Source organism: Orcinus orca, chromosome 1 (assembly GCF_937001465.1).
Source record: "Orcinus orca chromosome 1, mOrcOrc1.1, whole genome shotgun sequence".
Lineage (NCBI taxonomy): Eukaryota > Metazoa > Chordata > Mammalia > Artiodactyla > Delphinidae > Orcinus > Orcinus orca.
The window spans coordinates 50,586,580-50,613,522 of NC_064559.1; the positions used below are offsets into that span (position 1 = coordinate 50,586,580).

Here is a 26,943-nt window from a genome sequence, read left to right on the forward strand (position 1 = left end):
AAAGTGTTCTTGGGAAAAAGTATATATACATAATATTTAACCTGATTTAGATCAAGTCTCTAGATTTAAATACAAATTTACAGGGAATACGGAGAACAGATACCATGTTAAGGTATACCACAGGAGTACAATCAGTAAAATCCAGGCTCTGGGAGACCAAAAAAACCAAGCAAGCCAGTTTGTTCCATCAAGTAATAATGATAATAAACATTTTTTAAAGAAAATAGAAAACACAAGAAAAATAAAAGAGTTGGAGGGGAAATCTATAGATCAGCTCTAACCAATAAAACATTCTTCAATGAGTGAAATGCTCTATGCTGTCCAGTATGGTAGCCCCTAATCTCCTGTGGCTCCTGGGCACTTGATATGTAGGCAGTGTGACTGAAGATCACACTATTTCATTTTAATTGTAATTAATTTAAATTTAAATAGCTACTTGTGGCTAGTGGCTACCATATTGGATGGTACCACTATTGATCAATGGAGAATTAAGAGACTTATTAATCACAGTATATCATATGATTGATCTTATTTGCATCTCTAGTCAAAGTAATAAATTTTTTAAAATATATATTACTAGAAATTTCTTAATAGTATTAAATATCTGTCTGATATTCTTAATAATATTAAGAAATTACTATTAATATTTTTTATGTGTGATAACTGTATTTTGGTAATTAGGGCAGAAACTATCCTTTAGAAATATTTACACCAGAGAAAACCATAATTCGAAAAGATACACGCACTCTAATGTTCATAGCAGCACTATTTGCAACAGCCAAGACATGGAGGCAACCTAAATGTTCATCAACAGATGAACAGACAAAGACGTGCTGTGTATATGTGTGTGTGTGTGTATATATTTTCACACACACACACATACATACATACATACACACACACATATATACACAATGGAATATTACTCAGCCATAAAAAAGAATGAAACAAGGCCATTTGCAGCAACATGGATGGACCTAGAGATTAATATACTGAGTGAAGTAAGTCAGATACCGCTTATATGTGGAATCTAAAAAAAAAAAAAAGATACAAATGAACTTATATACAAAACAGAGATAGACCCACAGACATAGAAAACAAACTGATGATTACCAACAGGGAAGCGGGGGGATAAATTAGGAGTTTGGGATTAACACATACACACAGCTATGTATAAAATAGATAAATAAGAAGGACCTACTGTAGGGCACAGGGAACTATACTCAATATTTTGTAATAACCTATAAGGGAAAAGAATCTGAAAAAGAATATATATATGTACATACATATATGTATAACTGAATCACTTTGCTGTACACCTGAAACACAACATTGTAAATCAACTATTCTTCAATTTTTTTTAATGTACCTTAAAAAAAGAAAGAAATATTTACAGAGAAATGATATAATTTCTGGAATTTGCTTCAAAATAATCAAGGGGGATAAAACAAGACTAGGCATTGAATTGATAAGGACTGAAGCTGGGCGATGGATAAATGGGATTCTGTATACATTCTCTCTACTTTTGTATACCTTTGAAATTTTCCATAATAAAAATTTTGGGGGGAGGAGAGGACACTTAACCTGCATGCTAGGAAGAGGTTTGCCTTTCTGTTTCCCCCAGGAAGGATACCAGAAATATAAAAGAAATTCTTAAGAAAGACAGTTTGGTTAGAGGCAGATAAACTGTCCTATACTATATTTTATACACTCAAGCCTGACTATCTACTGGACAGCTTTTCACTTTCTGGGTATCATACTTGAACTTTTCTTTGACATCATTTGACTGCTCCTTTCAACATGGGTAGATTAGAATATGAATGCAAATGCCTCAGTTGTAGCTCTAGCTCTAGCACAAAATTTGAAGGAAAACATTAATCACAATGTATTTTTTTTCAATTTGGATTAGGGATATGGTAGGCCAAAACTGACCACGACCACCCCCACCGGAGGCAAATGCTATCCTTGTCAAACCTCTGGAACCTGTGATGTTATCTTATTTGGAAAAAGGGTCTTTGCAATGTAATTAAGGATCCTGAGATGAAATCATCCTGAATTACCTAGATGCCCTTAAATCCAATGAGAAATGTCCTTAGATACACAGAGAATACATAGAGGAGAAAAAAAAGTGACGAGGCAGATACTGGACTGAAGTGGCCACAAGCCAAGGAAGCCAGCAACCACCAGAGGCTGCAAGAGGTAGATTATCCCCCCAAAATTCCAGGAGTGCAGCCCTGCCAATACCTTGATTCACACTGTGGCCTCCAGAACTGTGAGAGAACAAATTTCTCTTACTTTAAGCCACCAAGTTTGTGATAAATTGTTACAGCAGACACAGAAAACTAACAAAGGGGATTATCTACTCTTTCAACCATTGAATACCTTATTCCTTCTCATATTGCCTCAATAATTAAACATTATTGAGAATCTAAATGATTTTTAGAGCATCTTTTCCATTTTGAGGTCAGGAATTTTTGTTTCTTTTATTCAATGATGTAACCTAGTGCTGGAAAACTACTCTCTGATCATAGCTTTTTTTTTTTTTTTTTTTTTTGCGGTATGCGGGCCTCTCACTGTTGTGGCCTCTCCCGTTGCGGAGCACAGGCTCCGGACGCGCAGGCTCAGCGGCCATGGCTCACGGGCCCAGCCGCTCCGCGGCATGTGGGATCTTCCCGGACCAGGGCACGAACCCGTGTCCCCTGCATCGGCAGGCGGACTCTCAACCATTGCACCACATGGGAAGACCCTGATCATAGCTTTTTATGCTTCTTTCTACCTTTCTCATTGGTGTTCTTTTACTAAAAACCTAAGGTGGTTCTACCTAAAGAAATAAGAGCATAAAGAAAAACTTCCCTTAACTTTAAATTCTGCCAACTTTAAGCCTTAACAATTGTTCCAGGTTTCTAACACTAGTTTAGAAAATTCTATCTGAAATCATCATATTCAATACTCCTGTGTTATAGTACCCTTTATATACAATGTAGAGTATACACCAATAATTCCCAGAACATTTCTGCTTCATGACTTAATGTTTTATATTTATTCCTTCTCTACTTTATGACCTTCCCTCAAACTTACCAATAAAAAAAGAAATACCACTATGTGACAAATGACACAGTGCCCTTATGTGTTATTGACTTTTATACGCAAAGGAAAATTTTAAACACTGAAAATATTTTAAATACTCTGCAGTGTCGCAAAGAAAGGATTAAAAGCCTGTTCAAAGCACTTCTTCATTTCTTCTAGCTTCCCACCTATATGCTACTCAAAGTTGATACATATTTTTAATCACACAATTTACTACCTATTTATATTGTCATCTTATGTCCTAACAATGAGCATTAAATTATGTTTAATTCTCTGTGAAAGAGAAGTAGATATTTTGTCAACTCGAATAGTAATGCTATTTATTATCCAGAAGCACATCTTTCCTATTCATGAACTAGTTTGAGGTTAGTGACATCTTTAAAGAATACACAAGTACATTTTTGAAGGTGATAATATTTTTTACCTAGAAGTTGTCATTTCCACAGTACAAATGAATATGCAATCCTTTTCCAAAGTAAACATGAAATAAGCACATCCTTCAGAAGAAAAAACTCCATTATATGTGTCTGAATATCAGTCAGGTCTTTTGATCCTTTCTAAAAGAAGTTAATGGGGAATAGAAAATATATCATTCTTAAAGAGATGACAATTATTTTTTTGGCTTGGCTCCTGTCTCAACTTCCACTTCTTAGCCATCTGTATTTCTTTATTTCAAAACAAGGTTGCAGTGGCTACAAATGAGTCCAGCATTTCATTCTGGAGGTTAAACTCTCTACTCATCTATAGTCTTCTCATGCAATATAAACTTACTACTAGCAGAAGGACTTCTGAAAATTGACAGTAAGTGACTAAACAAAACAACACTAATAGAAAAGTGGAACTTAGAAAAGATACTCTCCTGCCACTGCCCAGCTGAAAATGTAACAAATTACATATAGTTCTCCCTATTACAAATATCAAAAGGTTTTATTTCTAGGTCAGAAAAAAATTTTTTAAAGAGACAGTGATACAGGATAGCAAATAGGAAAACTGGGGGGAGCGGAGACACAAGATTAAAAACAACATAAGAAAACTAATGTATTATGAATGCATAGATTTAACAGTAATCCTATACATGCGAAAACTACTTCATGTATTTTAGAAATGCAATTCGGTCTTCCATCCTCTTGAAGCTCACATCTGTTAAAACAACAAAGACCTATGGAGAGAGGTGAGGTGGAAGAAGATGCCTGAAGTGGACTCTGTCCGTTCAAGCGTATAATCAGAATGAATAATTTACAAGCATACTTTCATCTTCAGTGCCACTAAGAGCAGAATTCTAAGGAGCTTAGGGAGACTGTAAAACATCTGCTAACCAAGTTGAATATGCAGAGGAGACCTAAGCAAAAATGATCCAACAAACCTGTTCATAAGATTGGGGAAGGGGATGGGGGACTAAAAAGAACTGGCCGAAAACCAGAGACTAATACAGCAGTGGTCAGTGACTTATATTCTTAACTATATCTATTCATTCCATTTTATAAAGTCAGATAGCTGTATTAAGCTAACTGAATCAGAGAGCTATATTAGGCTAACATTAGCTATATACTCCCCATCAAAAGGAATATTTTATAAAATAACAAAAGAGGCAAAATGTGAAAGGAAAACAACCAAAGCACCTCTAGGTCTTTCCATTTTAATTCAAATAATATAAAAACATATATTCCACTAAGTAGACATATATGGAAAAAATTCTCCAACAATTCATATATGTATTTTTCAGATCTATGCCTATTTCATGTACCTTTGAAAGGAAACATACCCAAACAAAAAGAAGTGGTTTAGTGTCTTACAAAAAATATACAGTCACCCAGTAGCTTATAAAATATGATTTCTCAGCAATCAAAGGAAACTCTATGCTTGGCATCAAGACAACACAATGCCAAAAAATCTTTATAAACTAAGATCTCATATCATCTGCTTCTCGCTCAGTTTTAAAGAAATGCTACGTGTGTCACCTCAGACTATATCTTATGAAATTACAGTCAGCATTATAAGACAACAACAAACAGTATGCTTAGCCATCTAACCAGAAGGTAAAATTCTGCATCTAAAAATCAAGAGAAGTTAAAAATTAAAAAAAATAAATAAAAACAAAGGAGCAAACTAGGTGAATTTTAAAATAAATGGTACTTTGGCTTTAAGGAAGATTGAGAGAAAGGATTCATTTTTATTCCTATTCATTGATGTGCTCAGTAAATATGTAAGGTATGTGCCTATTTTAGATACTAAGTATAAAATGGTCCAAAAAGAAAGACAAAATCTCTGGTCTCAAGGGACTTATCTCAAAATTAGTAAATCAATGAAAAAACACAAGATATAAAACAACTGTATGCAAAAATAAATAAATAAAATAGGGTGATGTAATACAAAGTGACTGCGTGGCTACATAAGATTGGGTATTCAAAAGGCCTCTTGAAGGACACAGCTATGGAACGATCTAACGAAACAAAAGGCAAGAGCTTATGCCCTATTGTAAGAGCAAGCTTGGGCTGATTTAGGTACACAACAAAAGGCAATGTGACTGGAGCCTAGTAAACAAGGGGGAAAATGGCAGAAGATGAGGTCACAGACATAGGACCACATTATTTAGGGCCTTGTAGGTCAGAGTAATAAATTTTTACATTATACCCTTGGACTGTAAGAAGCAGCCTCGTGAAACTTACTGTCATGCTTTTTGTAAAATAGCTGTTGGGGATACTATCCACCACACCAAACAAAATACTCTTCACGAAGGTGCAAAGGAAGAGTTTCTCTCAGATCTCATGTTCAGTAAGAGCTGATCTTTCTCTGAGTAACTGGTATAAATTTACCTTATGTGAATTCTGAAATTAATCATGCTCTCCTCTATCCTCTGAACTCCAGCAAAGTCAGGGCTGAATTTACAATTAGTTTCTGGCAACTGTATAAATCTTATGGCATCTATTTTTTTAATAAACTTTTTATTTTAGAATAGTTTTATATTTACAGAAAAGTTACAAAAGTAGTACAAAGGATTCCCATATACTCCCCCCCACCCCCCGGCTTCCCCTGTCATTAACATCTTACATGATGAGTATGGTACATTTGTCACAATTAATGAGCCAATAATGATACATTATTATTAACTAAAGTCCATAATTTACTCAGATTTCCTTAATTTTTACCTGATGTGCTTTTTCTTCCAGGATCTTTATGGTATCTATTCTATATATTAAATTTACTGGAGCTTTATATCACTGTTTTATCTTTATTTTCCCCTTATTCTAACCTCTATAACTACTGTTATCTAATTATTTTATCTAATTCTATAAACCTTTCCCCAAAATTCTAGGAATTATGTGGAGCAATAAAAAAATTAGTAGAAAGAGATTTCTTGAAAGACACAATTAGCTTTTGCCCAACAAGTCAAGTACTTCAGTATTATTCAAAGTAGGTAATGCTTTATAAATCTTTTAAAAATACAGAGACTCAAGGAAATGTCCAATTAAAAATGTTACTCAAAGATATCGTTTGGATAAAAATATAAAGTCAATATAAAAAAAGTATTTTTATGTTTCAGTATTAATCTCTTGAATTCTCTCTCCTTTTGTTGTCATATATAGCATTAGTAATCCTGATTGTTCTTACTGATCCATGCAACCTTAACATGGTCTCTGATTGTACAAATCTAAGATGAGGGTGAAGCAAAATGATCTTTTAATGTCTCTTTCAATTAGAAGTGTCGATTTCTTAATTCTGTGACCTAGGCTGACAGTCAGATTCTCATATTTTTGTATCACAAGAGTGGAAAACATTAATGCTTCTAAACAAAAGATACTACATTTTAAAAAGAAGATGGCAAAATAAAGTTTTAAGCTTTACTTGAAAATAATTCAGAGTACAAACTAAAATAAATTTAGTGTATAAATTATATGAAGTGTATAAGTTTATATATTATATATATATATGAAAATCATATGTATCAAAAATAACCTGAGGAAGGAGGAAGTTTCCCCAAAAACAGGTGTTAATATTTACCTAAGTAAATCTGACAGAATTTGACTACGTCAAATGGGTACCACAATTAGGAGTTCTGTTGTCATATCTATAATAAATTGTCTTGCCTCGAAACAATTCTGATTATCAAGATGTGACTGATTCACTGATGCTGGGACTTTCAGTTGGCAGCTTAATTTAATCTGCCCCAAATACCCAAATACCAAATACCACATTGACAGCAGGAACTATAAAAACACAATATAGTTGAAAGGTTTTTAGCATCTATTTCCAAAAATTCCTCAAAACATTATTTCATTAAACATTGACTCTAAGGGTCCTAAGTGTGCCTGCTCCTCCACATAAAAAAATATATATCCACTATTTTAGTCACTTTAATACCCTTATTCTACTGTCACATATGCCCTACAATTCTTTCTGCAGAAAAAGATAAAATAAATAGTAAAATTCTTAATTATCTATGCCATTATTTAAAATTCACTGCATTGTGTTAGTTTTAACATAGAATTTTAATTCACCTTCTTAGTCATATTTCTAAATGTAAATGCCTACCAAAAATAACAAAGATTACACAGAAGCGTAGGTAATGATATATATCAAAGGAGATTAGATATAAATTGATAAGGAATGCCTGTTAGCACTTTAAATATATCACTTCAGAATATGAGCATTTCCTAGCTATAACCATAAGACATTTATTTTAAATAAAAGTAGAGACCCTTTATTTTTCATGAATCAATGTATGAATGATTCATGAAATTCACTCTCAAAGGACGAATGAAGCAAAATAACCAAGCAAAATAACCAAGAATCTGAATGTTTATTTATTTGAATAATAAAAGCAACTTTAAGTAAATGCTCCTTGATATCTTAATACACTGAAATTATTTTGTTTGGTTGGTTTACCTTTTTTTTTTTTTTTGCGGTACACGGGCCTCTCACTGTTGCAGCCTCTCCCGCTCCAGATGCTCAGGCTCAGCAGCCATGGCTCATGGGCCCAGCCGCTCTGCGGCATGTGGGATATTCCCGGACCGGGGCACGAACCCGTGTCCCCTGCATCGGCAGGCGGACTCAACCACTGTGCCACCAGGGAAGCCCTAGTTTACTTTTAAATGGGAAAAAAAGCACCACTTTATCTATGAAGAATAAAGGCACTATCCTGAAATTAGAAGAAAATAATCCACTAGTGTAAAAAATAATAGTCAACTTCTAATCAACAAAAACTTTCATATACTGTGCCTTTTATCTAATTTACTTTTATCAAATAAACCACTTCACTCTTTAAGAATCCATTTCAAGTTACCTTTCTTTCACTATAATCAGAAATCCACTCGATCTTAAACAAAAGTACTGTGAAAATATGAAGCTACTTATTTTACTATAACTAATCTTAAGTAATAATTCAACAAAAATGTTTTTTAATTCTAATAACAATGTTAAGTTATAACGATTTAATATATGTAAATAATCAGTACAGCTATTACTTATATTCAATTCAATGCAATAAACATTTAAAAAATAAACATCCTATAAATGCTAGTAGAATAATCAGACTATAGATGAACTTAAGAAGCCTATAAACCTACTGGCTAGTTATTGCCTGAAAAAATTTAGCATTAACAATACTGGTCTAAAATTCTTTAAGATTATTTATGGCTGGGGACTTCCCTAGTAGCGCAGTGGTTAAGAATCCGCCTGCCAACACAGAGGACACAGGTCCAAGCCCTGGTCTGGGAAGATCCCACATGCCACGGAGCAACTAAGCCCGTGTGCAACAACTACTGAGCCTGCACTCTAGAGCCCGCAAGCCACAACTACTGAGCCCCTGTGCCACAATGACTGAAGCCCGTGCACCTAGAGCCGTGCTCTGCAACAAGAGAAGCCACCGCAATGAGAAGCCCGCGAACCGCAACGAAGAGTGGCCCCTGCTCGCCGCAACTAGAGAAAGCCCGCGTGCAGCAACAAAAGACCCAACGCAGCCATAAATAAATAAATAAATAAATAAATAAAATTTATTTTTTTAAAAAAAGATTATTTATGGCAAGGGTTCTCAACTTTGGCTATTTTATTAGAATCACCTAGAAAGACTATAAAACTATCAATGCCTGGGCTCCACTCCCCATATCCTATTTTAATTGGCCTGAGAAAGGTACTAAGTATCAGTATTTGTAAAACAAACATACAAACAAAACACAAGTAAACTGAGTTAATTGTGTAGCAGATTTGAAAATCACCAATTTATGGTATACTCCAGTTTTAAGATTAAAACAAAAAACTTGCTTACTGGCACCAAAAGTCTTAAGTCTACTAAAACTTAAGGTATAGAGAAAGAGGAGAATGAAGAAGAGAGAGAAAGACAATATTCAAAAAAATAATCAGGGCTTCCCTGGTGGCGCAGTGGTGGAGAGTCCGCCTGCCGATGCAGGGGACAAGGGTTCGTGCCCCAGTCTGGGAAGATCCCACATGCTGCGGAGCGGCTAGGCCCGTGAGCCATGGCCGCTGAGCCTGCGCGTCCGGAGCCTGTGCTCCGCAACGAGAGAGGCCACAACAGTGAGAGGCCCACGTACCGCAAAAAAAAAAAAAAAAAAAAAAAATCAAGGCCAATCAAACATTTTTTTCCTTTAAAAATGTTAAAAGTTGGGACTTCCCTGGTGGTGCAGTGGTTGTGAGTCCGCCTGCCAATGCAGGGGACACGGGTTCGAGCCCTGGTCTGGTAAGATCCCACATGCTGCGGAGCAGCTGGGCCTGTGTGCCACAACTACTGAGCCCGCGTGCCAAAACTACTGAAGCCCACGCACCTAGAGCCTATGCTCCATGGCAGGAGAGGCCACCGCAATGAGAGGCCCGCGCACCGCAACGAGGAGTGGCCCCTGCTCGCCGCAACTAGAGAAAGCCCGTGCGCAGCAACAAACACCTAATGCAGCCAAAAATAAATAAATTTATATTTTTTTTAAAAATTGCTAAAAGTTGAAAGTCCTATCTTGGACTTTGTGATAAATCTGCTGACGTTGCATTATTTTATAGATAACTGCTAAATAAAAATCTAGAAATACAAACCCAATAGCAAGAATAAATGAATGACAGAAATGATTATCATTTAAATTTAACACCATATAAAAGAGAGTAAATTAATATAGTATCACAATGCAAATGAGACACAAAATTATAGTCCCTTTAAATAACTTTTTCTAACCTCAATACTACATAGAATGTTTCCTTAATCTACCTTCCAATACCTTCAATTCCCCAGTGTCTCTAAAGAGAAAAATTCATTTTAAGAAGACAAAAACTACATGGGTTTAGTTTGTTTATCTGAGAATGGAAAGAATGAACAAGTACAGAATATTTCCCTTATGAAAGCAGTACATATATCTGCATGATCAGCCTAGAGTACTCCCTTTATAACAGGGTCCAAAGAAGTTAATGTCTCTGGACAATGAGATAAAGAAAAAGTTATTAACTATAAATATTTGTCATTTTAGCATACTTTGACAGAATTCAGTTTTTCTCCCATAACAGCTAAAAGTATATGAGAATTACTAGCAACATGATCCAGCATGGAGGGATGAATAAAGATCATAACTTTCAACATATCTCAGAATATCTTTGTTACAAACCAGATGGTAAAACTTTAAAAAAAAATTAAGGATAAGTAGTGCAACTTTGAGAATAAAATTAAAAGAACCAATATTAAAGCAAGTAACACAGGGTGAGGAAACCAGCTTAACTTCCACGCAATTTCATTTTTCTTACATTCTTAAAATATTTTGAGGAGGTACTCTTTAAGACACATAAAATAAGAGATAATAACCTAATAAAGAACTAAACATTTGTCTTCAGTTAAATATTAGAGTTATATTAACTATGTTAAATATATTAAATATAATCCAAAATTTAGTGACATATTATAAAAGTAATACCCAGGTGCCAATATCCTAGTAAAGATTTTGAGATGCTGAAGGAAGCATATTTTGAATTCAGAACAGTTAGAGCTGAAAGATATACACTTCTATGTCATTAAAGACAATGAGATTTTTAATTACAGGTCTGTAGTTTTAATAAACAACTTCATATTCATCTCTCCTGAAAATATGTGATGCAAAATTTTAAAAGACTATCCAGCCTCAGAAGGAACACTCCCTCAAGAAATAGTTGTCGAATTAGCTAATTATTTACTGACACAAGAACTACAACTTTAACTTACAACTCTCCAAACCTATCAAAGGTTAAACCCATAAAGAATGAGCTAGTGAGTAGAAGCTGAGGTAACAGAGGATCAATAAAGATAACTGGAAAGATAACCACTGTCCTTAGGTCAGTCATTTTATGACTGCCAAACTCTGCACAGGCATACATATACATGCTTATAAACACACACACACACACACACACACACACACACACACACACAGAGTAAATATGGTTCGTTGTTTTACTAGTCCCAGTCTAAAGACATGACATAAATAGAAAGAAAAAGCTGTGTTGCCCAGACTAATTATGAACTAAAGATTTACTGAATGATGGATGGATGGATGAATAGACAATAGAGACAAATATAAAAATACATTGTTTGGGGGAGGGAGCATGACACAGATAAGAGCTTTAACTCTAAACCAATATCTATGATTCACAATGCTAAGGTGATTTGAGGACATTATAAGAGATCCATCATAAAGTAAATGTGAGCTAAACAAAAAAAAAAGTTTCATTGAAACACAAAGTAATCATAATATATATTATAAAAAACAAAAAAGATTTATATAGTAGGGCAGGTTATATTAGTTTTATACTGTTCAGTTTAAAATATCTTTTCTTAAAAAGTTTTATGTGGCTAAATGTAGAGATTAATGCATCTTACCTTCCACAGAAGGTGCCTGGTCCTGAGCTGAGTACAGCATATCCTTAAAAGCCTATTAGAAAGAAAGAAAGCATACATGGAATCATGAGTAATCTTTACAGTAAAAGCATTTTGAGCTAAACAATTACTTCTTTTTCAATATCCAGACAATGACTACATACGGTTCCCTAAATTGAGAATTTAGTGAAATACTTTAATAAGCTAAAACCCAAATACTATACTTTCTTATCAACCCAGTATTGTCCCATCTTTAAGATGAGGGCTAATGTGTATACTTTAAAAATTAAGGGGCATTTGGAAAAGATTGAAAAATCACCTGAGAGATCATAAAATCTCTTGACTAAAAAAAAAAAAAATAGTGATAGAAACTGAGAACAGTCCTAGAGGAATACAATGGAACACTGCATAAGAAGATATAAAATGCTGGATACAAATTTTTTTAAATTGTGGTATCATATACCTGAACATAAAATTCACTATCTTAACCAGTTTTTTTTTTTTTTTTTTGCCATACGTGGGCCTCTCACTGTTGTGGCCTCTGCCATTACGGAGCACAGGCTCCGGACGCGCAGGCTCAGCGGCCATGGCTCACGGGCCCAGCCGCTCCGCGGCATGTGGGATCCTCCCGGACCGGGGCACAAACCCGTGTCCCCTGCATCGGCAGGCGGACTCTCAACCACTGCGCCACCAGGGAAGCCCTTAACCAGTTTTAAGTGCACAGTTCATAGTGTTAAGTAAAGTTACACTGTTGTGTAGACAATCTCCAGAATTCTTTTCACCTTGGATACAAATACTTTTCAGTGCAGGTCTGGAAAGTCCTCTGTTAAAAGAGTTCAGGACTATAAAGATAGTAGAGCTTTTATTGTTTTTTCCAAACCAGTAAGTTAACTAACAATCATATTTAGGTAATTTAGATGGTTGCAGTTTGGTCTCTTGATAAGTGGTTTTGGGACAGGAATGAAAAGTACTTCTTCATACCTACCAAAATGGTAGAATCAATTAAGTGGATAAACTCCAGAGCATTAGAGCTAGTCATAAGCTTAGGTGACTTTACCTATCCCATAGCTTCAAATACCATCTAACCAACCACTGGTGATTCCCAAATTGGCCTCCAGCATTCCTCAGCCTCAGTACAACTGACATTTGGGGCCAGATAATTCTTTGTTGTGGGGGGCTGTTCTGTGCATATTAGGATTTTTGGCACTACCCCTGGTATCTAGAGATTCACTAGATACCAGCAGCAACCAACCAAAAATGTCTCCAGACACTACCAAATGCCCCTAGAGGACAAAAATCACCCCTCCCCAGAACCACCGGCCTAGAGTCATTCAAGCATATAAAACCAAAAAAGAAGAAATAAACCTCCAAGGTAACCCACTCTGTATTCAAGTCTAGTAAATTATATTCTTCCCCAATGAAATTACCATTTACTTTAAATTAATGACCAACCTGTCAGTTCCATGACTAACCCTAACCAGTCTGATAATATACAAAAGCCCTAAGTGAATAAAACAAAGATCTAGAACTTCTTTTAAGAAAAAATGTATATATGCTCACTACTTTCTTTACTATTTCAGATGTCTCAGGAACCACTAACGTCCAGTTTAAAAAAAGAAGTTAGCTCAGATCTTATCAAACATCAGAAAGTCTTTATTTCAGTTCACAGACTGGAATTTTATATTAAAGTCCTATGCAAGTGCAGAGTAGGGGGCTTCCCTGGTGGCGCAGTGGTTAAGAATCTGCCCGCCAATGCAGGGGACACAGGTTCAATCCCTGGTCCAGAAAGATCCCACATGCCACGGAGCAACTGGGCCCGTGTGCCACAACTACTGAGCTTGCGCTCTGAGAAGCCTGCGCACCGCAATGAAGAGTAGCCCCCGCTCTCCGGAACTAGAGAAAGCCCGTGGGCAGCAATGAAGACCGAACGCAGCCAATACATACATACATACATAAATTTAAAAAAAAACAAGTGCCGAGTAGTAGTTATGTTATGGTTCTTCCACAGAATATTTTAAGAGGGTAAATGAATAGATTGCTTAGAGCAGAGTAAATCTCTAGAAATAGAAAAATATAAGAAGAAAGGAACAAAAAAATCCAGCCAGAGAATACTTAAGGAAATAAAGCTATCATGGAAGCAGGTAATACCAGAGACTCAAACATCTAAATGAAGTTTTTCAACTTCTGAAGTATGATAGGCATGTTTACCAAAATCAAATGAAGTTATCAATAACCAAATAAACCACCAATGACTAGCAGAGTAGCTTGTATGCAGTAGGAGCTCAATAAATAGTTCTTGAATTCAAAAGGGTTTCTCAGCACACTGAAAAAAAGCACACTAAGTAGAATCTCTGATACACAATTAAAATGAATTAAATTTGCAAAAGGAAAGCTTACCAAATTAAGGTTTTAAAAAGATGATTTACATTTTATAAAGAGAAAAATTATGATAGTTTTTTTTTTTTTTTTTTTTTTTTTGCTTTACGCGGGCCTCTCACCGCTGTGGCCTCTCCCGCCGCGGAGCACAGGCTCCTGATGCGCAGACCCAGTGGCCATGGCTCACGGGCCCAGCCGCTCCGCGGCACGTGGGATCCTCCCAGACCGGGGCACGAACCCCCATCCCCTGCATCAGCAGGCGCACTCCCAACCACTGCGCCACCAGGGAAGCCCAATAGTATTCATTTTGGTTATAAAAATAAATCATAATTTCATTTAAGTCAAGATAACTCTCGGTAAAATCAGGGACAACTCTTTTTTTGCTTCTTACTACTTCAGTTTTCCTCTGAATAAGAGACCCTCTATGTTTTTGATAGTAATAGACTCTAGAGAGCTCTATAAGAACTCTATAGGATACCATTCCCTGTCAGTGACTAGAGAATAGCCCCCAACTGGGAACCAGTGGGGGAAAATCCTACAAAGTATTGTCTATATTAATACCTATGGATTGTTCGTCTGTAATATGAGTCACCTGGGTTGGGAGCAGTACCTCCAAATGCACAAAACAACAAATTCAAAGTTTCCTCAATTCATGCTGTTTTACTTCCAGAAAATCCAATACTGTACATGAAACTCTGAATTTGTATAATAAATAAAATCAATATGTATTCATGTGCATTACAAAATATTTCTTTGATCACTGCCAAGGGCCCAGGGTTCAATCCCTGGTCAGGGAACTAAGATCCCACAAGCCACATGGCACGGCCAAAAAAAGCAAAAAAAAGCAAAACAAACAAACAAAAAAAGATTCAAAGCAATTCTGATGCAATCAGCATCTCTACTGTAATGTCTGAGTTACAAAAATTAAGTTATTTTTGTTATGATGTTATTGAAATATATATAAACTAGGACAAAACTCTTAGTGTTTATAACAATGCATATGACAGTAAAATCTTACAAATTAAATCCAAATACAACCATAAAACCAGTATTATTCAATCAACAACATTAACATGACAGAAAACAAGATGTTTGCTGAAACAAAAGCTCAATTGATAACACGAATACAATGCCAATTTACCTGTTCTGAGTTTGGAATGCCCAGATAACTGCGTCAGATGGGATCTACCGTAAGGCAGTATAGTCAGTGGCTAGAAGCTATGGAGTCAGACAACGTGTATGAAAACCAACTCTACCACTTATTAGCTGTGTAACCTGAGGAAAATTAACTTCTCTATACTTCAGTACCTTCATCTGTAAAACAGGAATAGTAATTACACATACCTCACAGGTCTACTGTATGAATTTAAAACACAAATCCTTATATTAACTATGCTTCATTATTATACATGAAGAGTACTTTGAACAGTGCCTAGAACATAGAAGATGCTCAAAGAATGTTAGCTAATAGAATGTGAACTACCACAAAACTTATGTCATGTAGTGGGCTGTAGCATCATTTGGCGGTCTACTAGACATGAATACATCATTTATGCATTAGATATGCCTCAGTTCTTAACTAACTCTTCACAAAGTAGTACAATAGTACCTGGAGCCAACATGACCAAACAAACTAAATAGAGGCACTGCAATCTCCTGGCATTACCAGCTTAAAAGATGGTCAACTAGATGATTTAGAATATGCTATTATATTTTCTGATGATAGCTGACATAAGCACACACAGTTTTTAATTCTTATAAGAAACCTATAGATTCCCAAGAAAATATAGGCAGTCCCAATCTGCGAACGCATTAAATAACAGAGACTCCTAATTTTATTACTTAAACTTTCTACAACATATCTAGTGTATAAAATAGGGTATAGTTCGAACTTAACATGTATGTTCAATAATACCGCCAGTAAAAATTTCTTATGTTGTTAATTTTTAGTAACCCACAGTAGATCATCTCTAATCTCCTTTCCAAACACATGGGTTTTACAGACCATTTCACAGAACAAGGATCAGAAGCTAGAAAGATTCCTACTTCCTATCAGCCGCACATATAACATACTATAAATATTACCATCTCCATCAACAAAATATCTAATCTATGTTGTTCTCATCTGTCTGCTTCAATATTCATTCAAAGTCAACATATGGCAATCTAATTATTGGATTAATGAACAATAATATAAACACAGGTATTTGAAGAGGAAGGACAAGGAATATTTATTATAAACCTTTAAAGGAATCATAATCCCTGTTAACAGTGTTTAATAATTTGATAAAATTTACATCAGACTTTTTTTTATTCTGAAGGTTTTTCCAAATGGTACTATTATAATTTTGATATATACTTAAAAATATGTACACTATGCCTGATCTACATACCCCAGAAATAATGTGAATAATGTGCAAGTGAGTTATATCTGACCTGGTTTCTTTGTCTCGTCATCTAGAAATCAGTCATGTTTTCCTGATACTAAAGTGCTAAGAACAGTTCTGTAAATCAAATTATAAACCTCAAAAGAGGGCACTGAGCATTCTCATATGTCCTGTACAAAGAATGACCATCTAATTAATCTTCATTTCTATCCCCAAATAAACTAACCTAGCTCTGTTTTTGATGATAGAAATGATCTGTAAAAAGAAACTCGTATACAAATTTTTTTAATCTAGTATGTTAAAATTGTAAATTAATGTATTCTTGTACATACTTAACAATCCAAAGGCTGTAGTATATTAGAAGCATTATGCATGACTCAAAATTTTCATGGAATTTAAATGTACCCCATCAGCAAAGGCAATTCAATATACAGAAGTTGTTACAACATTAAATTATTATTGAATTTGTTAAATGTATAAAATGTATATAATTTATAATAGGAAGAACTAATTTGGAATACGTCCCGTTATATTCACATTTATAAATTTCCTCACTAACATACTCTGATATCCACTGACGTGGCTTTTACTATTTCTATGTGGATATCTCCCAAATCTGTATCCTCAGCCACACGTTTGCTAACACATACTCAAAATGTCCAAAATTCATTTTCTTCCCAAAGCCTACTCTTCTCATGTCTTTATTTCTGTTAATGTCACTGCCAGTATCCACATCACACAGATTCACAATCTCAGCTATTGTATCACTCATTCAACAAATATTTGTGTATCTGCTATGTGCCAAGCCTGTTCTAGGCACCTGGGATACATCACAAGGAAAATAAAAATCCCTGTCCTAGCTGAATTAACATTCTTATATTCTCCTCCTTTCCACTCCTAAGTTTAGTGATCTGATTCGTCAATGCCACCACCACAAGCTCATTTTACATTCATTCTCTCCTATCCATTCACCTGAACTATTTCAACGGACTCTTCACTGATTTACCAACCTTTAGGTTTTCATCTCTCTAACACATCTCACAAACAACTGCCATATCAATCTTTCCAAAGCACCAGTCTGACTCTCCTCTTAAAAACTTACAAAGATTTCCCAATGGCCACAAAATAAAGCCCATATTCCTCTGCTGGCCTATAAGGCACCCAGAATGATCCAATCTATGTTTCTAGGCTTATCTTCCGAACTGAAGAAAGCCAATTTCATTTTCACAACCTGACCCTCAAGTCAAAATGAATTACCTATTACTCACTTTAGAGACTTCAATATTTCTTCCATCTTTGCCTTTTGTTTACAACTATTACCTCTACCTGGAATCCCCTATCCCTACTTCCATCTTTTCAATCTAATTTCCAAATCTTAACCATCCTTCAAGGTCCAGATCAAATTTAATCTCTTTTATGTTTTGTCCTGATTCCTCCAGCTGGAAGTCTTTACTCATTCCTCTGAAATCCTGTAGTACTCTATTTGAAACCATTTATAGCACTTAATATTTCCACCTTATGTTTTAATTATTTATCTGTGTCACTTGTTCACCATTTGACTGTAAAGTCAGGGTTTTAGCCACCTTGCTTGTACTTGTATAAGAAAGGCTCATCATAAACATTTCTAGATTACTTAATATCATCATTAAAGAAGTTACTAAGTTTTAGTCATTAAATGAACATTACTGCATGTCTACTCTGTGCACTATGCCAGGCTCTAAAGAAATAATGGTGGATCAAGCAAGGAAAAGACAGTCATATAAATAGATACATTTTAATATAATATGTTAAATACTTTTAAAATGATCAAAGCATATTGAAGGCCTAACTAACATAGTAGCAATTTAAAAAAAGAAGGTGATATATGGGAAAGAGGGGGATACCAAGAAGCAAAATAGGAAGATTAGACAAACAACTAAACATGAACTAAGGGAATTAAAGATCTCTAAGATTTTGAGCATAGGTAAACCTAGAGAAAGAGGCTTAGTGATACTATTAACCGAGCTGCAAAAACACCAAAGAAAAAACTTGGGCAAAGAAAAGACAGGAGTTTGGGTTAACAAACCACTTCAGGTATCCACAGGACAACTGAGATGGTCAGCAGACAGATGAAAACAGAGATCTACAGTTTGGAAAATAGGTCAGAGCTAGTGGTTAAGAGTTGGAAATTATGTGTATAAGGTGATTTGAAACTGCCTATGCCCTAAGTAAATGAAATTTTTCAGAAAGTAAGTGGACCAAGGACAGAATCTTTTGGCATACAAAGCAACAGAGAAGACAATAAGGAAAACACCAGATGTATAGAGTGCCACAGGAATTAAAGGGGCATTTCAAGAAGGAAGATATATTAAAAATTATCAAAAGCTGCTTAGAGGAGACATATCTGCACCTCCATGTTTTCTGCAGCATTATTCACAATAGCCAAGACATGGAAACAACAGATGAACGGGTAAAGAAGATGTGAGATACACACACACACACACACACAAACACACGATGGAATATTATTCAGCCGTGAGAAAGAAGGAAATCCAGCCATTTGCAATAACTTGCATAAACTTTGAGGGCATTATGCTAAGTGAAGTCAGAGAAAGACAAATACTATATGATATCACTGAAACGTGGAATTGAAAAATGCCGAACTCAAAGAAACAAAGAGTAGAATGATGGTTACCCCGGGCTGGGGGGTGGGGGAAATGGGAAGATACTGGTAAAAGGGTTCAAACTTCCAGTTATAAGATTAACAAGTTCTGAGCATCTAATGTACAGCATGGTGATTATAGCTAATAATACTGTATTATATACTTGAAAATTGCAACAATGGATCTTAAATGTTTTCACCAAAAATATGAAATGGTAATTATGTGATGTAATGGAGGAGTTAGCTAGTGCTATAGTGGTAATCATCTGCAATCTATAAATGTATCATATCAACACACTGCACACCTTAAATTTACACCATGTGTCAATTATATCTCAGTAAAACTGGAAGAAAAATTTTAAAGAAAACTGAGAACATTTGAGTTAAATAAAACAGCTATCAAGGAAGGGTTCAGAATACTAACAATTATTCTGTTTCTTCAGCTGGAAGGTGAATACAGATGCCTATTTACCTACGTATCCATCTGTCTGTCTGTCTGTCTATCTATCTATCTAATTGGAATGCTGCAACTGAATTATAAAGAAACAAAGCTAACATTAGAATGCCTAGACTCTGACTTTAAAGCCTATAACTTAAACTATTCATATGTAAGATTAATAAAATATATCCTTAAGTTAAAGGAAAGAAAAATTAAAAGCTGCTTAGAGATCAAGAAGAGACTAAGAAGAGATATAATTAGGTCTGAGGATCAGGAGCTCATTGGTGACCTTCAAAAAATGGTTTCAGTAGAGTAATGGGGCAGAAACTAGATTAGATTGCTTTGAGTACACGAGAGCTGAGGATATGATGACCACAAATACTGATCGATAATAAAAGTAATTATAGTTACCTTTACTGAATGCCTACTATCAGATATCGTTTTGAGTATTTTAAACACACTACTTTAACAGAGGCCCACAACTCTTTAATGTAAATATGATTTTCATTTTACCACTGAAGATCTGAAATTCAGAAAGGTTATTAAAGTATTATCTTGCTCAAGTATTGCTCATTCTGTAATCCACGCTTCTTTGAGAAAAAGACACATAGCCCACTATTTGGAGTGAAATCTTATTTTCTAAGATTTACCTCTAATTTTGGCCTCTCAATTTTCTGATACTCTTCCTTTCATTTCCAAAACTTTTCTAAACCATTAGATTTTTATATCAGGTGTGATAACTAGCCTCTGAAATAACCCCCAATGATTCTTAACTCCTGGTAGTAATGCTCTTGTGCAATCCCCTCCCATACTAAATAGGACTGACCTCTATAACCAATAGAATATTGCATAAATGACCGAGTACTACTTCCAAGGCTAGGTCATAAAAGGCACTGTGGTTTTCATCTTATTCTCTCTTGGATTCCCCACTCTGGGGAAAGCCAGCCATGAAAAAACTGAAGCAGCCCTATGGAGAGGTCCAAGTGGTAAGGAACTGAGGCCTCCTGAAAAAAGCCAGCACAAATTTGTCAACCATTCGAGTGTGCCATTCTAGAATTAGATCCAGCCCCAGGCAAGCCTTGAGATGACTGCAGCCTTGACTGGCATCTTGACGACAACCTCACAAAATATCCTTAGCCAGAATCACCCAGTTAAGCTGTTCCCAAACTCTTTACACACAGCAAGAGTGTAAGACAATTAATGTTTCTTATTGGTTCAGCAGTTTTAGGTAGTTTGTTATAGAGCAACAGATAATTAATACATGAGGCTAGATTTGAAAAACATTTTTATATCACAGAATGTAATGTTATTAGATCATAACCAACATCTCTGACTTGTCTTGATCAAAGTACCTAAAATTTTTATTCCTATAAAGATACAAAAACTATGGAAAGGAAAACTATGACAATTTCAAGTAAGTGATTTATTTAGCAATAACAAGCAAAACTGCATTCCCATAAGCCACAGCCACCAATACTGTAATTTAACTTATACCCTTGAATGCCCTTGAGAAGTCACATAGCTGCACTTCAGAGCTGGGACGGAATAAATCTGATAGATTAAATCAGCATCCTCCTTGTCTAAGGATCCTATTCTGACAATAAAATAAAGCTGATAACAAATGCTCTTTTATAACTAATTAAATCTGTACGGCTCATTCTTACATTTACTATGGTAACAACTGTAAATTCTCTGAGGGCAGAGAGCAGTCTCACTTCAATTCTTATGGGCCACAGCATCTAGCACAGTACAAGTTCAAAGTACATTTGTCAATTGCACAGACTTTGTAACACAAAGCCTAAATATCCAAAATGAGCACATCAGTTAATTTTTTAAGTAACTATGTTATTTTTATTGAATTATTTTATAGCATTTCCAGTTTCATGAAATATCAAAATGCAAAGTCATTTCTTATTTTTCCTAATTTTCATTATCTTTTATTTCTACATAAGATTCAAACCTCTTTCATTTACTAGCCACAAGAAAAGTTCTTAGTGTGTTTGGCTTCCAGCCCTCTTTAATATATAAGGTTTATACAGGTTGGTAAAACATGTCGAATTTTGACCAAATATAATAGTATGGCAACATAAAATTCTCACTCTGTTCTTAGTTTGCCCGTTTATCTGAAAGAAAACAAAAAAAGGAACCCAAAGGTTCTGCAATACACCTGTACACTTATAAAAATGGTTTCTAATCCATCAGTCTCAGACCACTTCATAGCTCCAATTTCAATACTGTAAAACCTTATAAACTAGGTATTCTCTGTAGGCTAAATAATGTTTCCCACAAATACATTACTACTTGTCAAAATACATGAAGGTATTTGTACTTAATAAAATACTACCATATTTCATCGAGTCTAAGACACCATCAATTGTTAAGACACACCATTAATTTATGTATCACTGCACCATTATTTTACGTACCACTAAGAAAGAAAAACATTACCAATTAACTATGTGACATCTGTAAAATGAATCTCAATTTCAAAGGTGTAGGAATGTGGAACAAGGAATGTGCATCTTAGAATCTACAAAATGCAGTAATTCATTTGGTCAAAATGTGGTTTCTCAAGCAATGGATTCTAAAAGTCCAGCTACCATCATTTGGTTTCCAAGAAATTTCATGATGTTGAAAGAGTCTTGTTATACTAAAAGATTGAGTACCAACACCCTAAAATAAACGTCTGCTGAATAAATTAATAAAAGTTACTCCTATGGCTTATTTTTAATGAAGACAGAAATTAACAGCTATACTTTATTGAAAAGTATCTTCTATAGGTCAGGCCCTTGCTGGCACTTTCATATATTATTATAGCTAATTCTCATAATAATCTTAAAAGGTAAATATTATCCCCATTTTGCATGCAAGAAAATTGAGGTTCCGAGAAATAAAATAACTGTTTAAAAGTCCACAGCCAATAAATGAGGGAAATGAAATTAAAGCAAAAAATTTAGATAAAATTAAAGCTACTTTCTCTACTGCCTTCAAGATGAATGGATCCCATATATCCTCCAAAGAATCTTACTTTATCCTACTCATTCCTAAAGGTTCTATCCTATTTTCCTCACTCTGTTAACAGACAAATTTCTCAAATGAAAAGTACACATATGTTGTCTCAATGACTTTAACCTCTTAAAACCTGGAATAAAGTTAGCAGAAGACAATTTATGTTCAGAATTCACTAATGGGCAAGGTTTATCAAATCCAAAGGCCTATCCTTAATCCTCATTCTCATGAACCTGTCTACAAAGTATGTTACTGCTGATAGTCCATTTACCCTTAAGACCCTTAACTCCTATGACGTTTTTTCCAAGATTTCCTCTATGTCTCTATTTTTCTGCATTACATACTTTCCCTTAGTGAATTAATTCTTTAATTACTATCTCAATTGTAATAAATCTTATCTTTGATACAATTTTTCAAATTCCAGCTAGTACTTATCTCTACATATAGACATTTTGTGTATGAAATCAGCATACTTAAGATCTAATTTCATGAATTTACCACCCCCATAAGTAGCTCTCCTCTACCAGTTTCCCTAGGTTTAAACCATTATATCAATATTAAATTCTTCCCTCCTTCAACCCCTATATCTGGCAACTCATCCAACTTCTGTTATTTAAAGTATAAATATCGAAGCACCTACATAAATCACTGTGCTAAGCAATAAAAAGAGATACGTTAAAACATGTTTAATAGGGACTTCCCTGGTGGTCCAGTGCTTAAGACTCCATACTCCCAATGCAGGGGGCACAGGTTTGATCCCTGGTCAGGGAACTAAGATACCACATGCCGCACGGCGCAGCCAATAAAAAAAAAAGTTTAATGGTATTACTTTACCTTTACCAGTAATATCTTTATTTAATTTCAAATACTAATGAGAAAAAAAGAGATCTAACTACTAAAATATTGTGTATGCTTGCAATTACACAACTTGGAAGGGAGGTGTTGCTTTTTTTTTTTGAATTTTTGAATTTTATTTTATTTATTTTTTTATACAGCAGGTTCTTATTAGTTATCCATTTTATACATATTAGTGTATATAGGTCAATTCCAAGAAGGTAGATGTTACTTTAATAGGATACTATGTGTTTAACAGGGCAGGTTCACAAAATATGCATTAAATTATTATTATTAATTATTGATATCATTGCTAAAATTTTTTAAACATAAAGTTGTTTAAACAATGTTTTAGGGCTTCCCTGGTGACACAGTGGTTAAGAATCCACCTGCCAATGCAGGGGACACGGGTTCGAGCCCTGGTCTGGGAAGATCCCACATGCCGCGGAGCAACTAAGCCCGTGTGCCACAACTACTGAGCCTGCACTCTAGAGCCCGCGAGCCACAACTACTGAAGCCCGCGCTCCACAAGAGAAGCCACTGCAATGAGAAGCCCCCGCTACAATGAAGAGTAGCCCCCGCTCGCCACAACTAGAGAAAGCCCACGCACAGCAACAAAGACCCAGTGCAGCCAAAAATAAATAAATAAAATAAATTTATTTAAAATAAACACAAACAAAAAAATGGTTTAATAAGTTTTCCTTACATAAAACCTATCATATTAAATAACACTGTCTCTAAAATGGAAGAAAGGTCAAGGAGGAATTTCAAAATTCTGCATTTGATAGTAATTTCTTTCCCTAAAACATTTTCTTCTCTAATACATTATGCTTACAAATCAATTCAGAAATTCTAATAAGGCTGTACAACAAAAGTGCAAAAGAAAAAGGAAAAAGTTACCAATTTTCTTCCCAGTTTTTCATCTCTACCAAAACCAAAGAAACTTTCAAAAATGTATACATTAACCTTTTTCTTTCATAAATAACCATTAACAAGTAGTAACATAAACTTTCTCTTCTATGAAATCCTGACCATGTAACACCATGTTAAGAATCCAGGTTCTGGGGCTTCCGTGGTGGCGCAGTGGTTAAGAATCTGCCTGCTAATGCAGGGGACAAAGGCTCGAGCCCTTGCCTGGAAGATCCCACATGCTGCGGAGCAGCTAAGCCCGTGCACCACAACGACTGAGCCTGCGCTCTAGAACCCACGAGCCACAACTACGGAAGCCCACACACCTAGAGCTCGTGCTCCACAACAAGAGAAGCCACCGCAATGAGAACCCCGAGCACCTCAACGAAGAGTAGCCCCTGCTCACTGAAACTAGAGAAAGCCCGCACGCAGCAATGAAGACCCAACACAGCCAAAAATAAATAAGTAAATAAACTTACAAAAAAGAATCCAGGTTCTGAAATAAGACAAACCTGTGTCTGAATTCTGGTTTTAACCATTCACTACCTATGTGACCTTGGGCAGTCTACTCAATCCAAGGCTCAGCGACTTCTTAAAACAGGGATAACAAAACCTACCTTAGAGGGTAAGGATTAAATGTAAAATGCCTAGCACAATGGAAACACTCAATAAACATTGGCTGTTATTATCATCATCATTGTTTTATTATTTTTTTAAAAAAAGGAAGGGGACACTCATGAATACTTAACGAATTGGTTTAATACATATTCTAATCTCCTCTAGTCAGATGTGCCCTGACTTTGGCTTGGCAGCATGTTACAAGAGATGGGGAGATGGGGGGCAGGGGGGAGGGGAGGTGCTCTTCATGTACATGTAACCTGTGTTAACATTCAAACAGATATGCTACAGAGAAATGCCCAAATGATTTTTCAACTTTCCTGAGTCTTGCTCTCATCTCTACCTAACTCCTCAAGCCTTACCATAATTCCTCAGTCCTGTCTCCTCACCTACAATAGGTTTCTACCTAGATGGGGCAATGGCTAATTTTCTGTAGTTGAGTAAACAACATTTTTAAGGTTTGAGTCTCTTAACTTACTTAGTCTTTTAATTGACACACACACGAACTATTTGAGGTCGTTAATGTGAACTAATGGATTAGGTTCAGATAAATGTTATTAACAGAGTATTTAAGTAATCATTAACAAGAACATTTCAATTTATATGGGTTCTTACAAAGAAAATTTATTCTTAAAATTAAAAGTAAAGAAATGTTTATATGGCAGTGATAAGCCTCAGCAAGGTATACCAGTGAGCAGGAGGTCAATACTTTTATTCCAGGCTCTCCTATCAGCTAGTTGTGAGACTGACCACATATCTTGGCCTTTCTGTCCTCGATTTATTCATCTGTGAAACAGAGGGCTTGAGAAGGTCTTTTTCAACTCTAAAACTAATTCTAGTATTAAAAATTAAATTTCCATTACAGAAGTGAAAAGAACTAAAACTAGATAGTCTCTGAAAACTCAAAGGATTCACTTAAGCTATTCAAACATACTTAGGAATGCACATGTGAATTTCACCCCAATTTTTAAAAAAGAAAAGAATATGAAGGCACAGTCTATAATTGAAATGAATGCAAGTTACAAGTAACCAAGGAGAACTAATTTATTTCAAAACCATATCATTGTTCCCACCTGAATTTCTTACTGTATATAAAAAAGGACAATTTATTAATAAAAATATCACAGATAACAGGAGTAATACCTAAAATCAACAAAGCCATTTTCCAAGAAAATATGAACTGGACAAGCCCAGAGGGACAAAATTTGAGGCTCAGTTTCCCTCACAAAGGTACTGTTAACCTAGCATTAACTAAATAATTTTAATAGCAAATATAGGCATAGGCATTGTCTAAGCACTTTTCATATTTTAATTCATATAATCCTCACAAAAGTCCTGTAACTAGAGTGAAGTAAGTCAGAAAGAGAAAAACAAATACCATATGCTAACACATATATATGGAATAAAAAAAAATGGTTCTGAAGAACGTAGGGGCAGGACAGGAATAAAGACGCAGACTTAGAGAATGGACTTGAGGACATGGGGAGGGGGAAGGGTAAGCTGGGACAAAGTGAGAGAGTGGCATGGACATATATACTCTACCAAATGTAAAATAGCTAGCTAGTGGGAAGCAGCCACATAGCCCAGGGAGATCAGCTCAGTGCTTTGTGACCACCTAGAGGGGTGGGATAGGGAGGGTGGGGGGGAGGCTCAAGAGGGAGGGGATATGGGGATATATGTATACGTATAGCTGATTCACTTTGTTATACAGCAGAAACTAACACAACATTGTAAAGCAATTATACTCCAATAAAGATGTTTTTAAAAAGTCCTGTAACTACTATTACTGTCCCGATTATACAAATAAGGA

General features: G+C 35.4%; 1 protein-coding gene across 1 annotated transcript in view; it reads right to left on the bottom strand.

Annotated features, from left to right (window-relative positions):
• The window catches only part of XPR1 (xenotropic and polytropic retrovirus receptor 1), a 205,368-nt gene that overhangs the window by 167,789 nt on the left and 10,636 nt on the right, over positions 1 to 26,943 (bottom strand). The window contains exon 2 of the mRNA XM_004269822.4: positions 11,924 to 11,975. Within this exon, the coding sequence (XP_004269870.1) occupies positions 11,924 to 11,975 (52 nt within the window). The remainder of the gene's footprint in view (positions 1 to 11,923; positions 11,976 to 26,943) is intronic.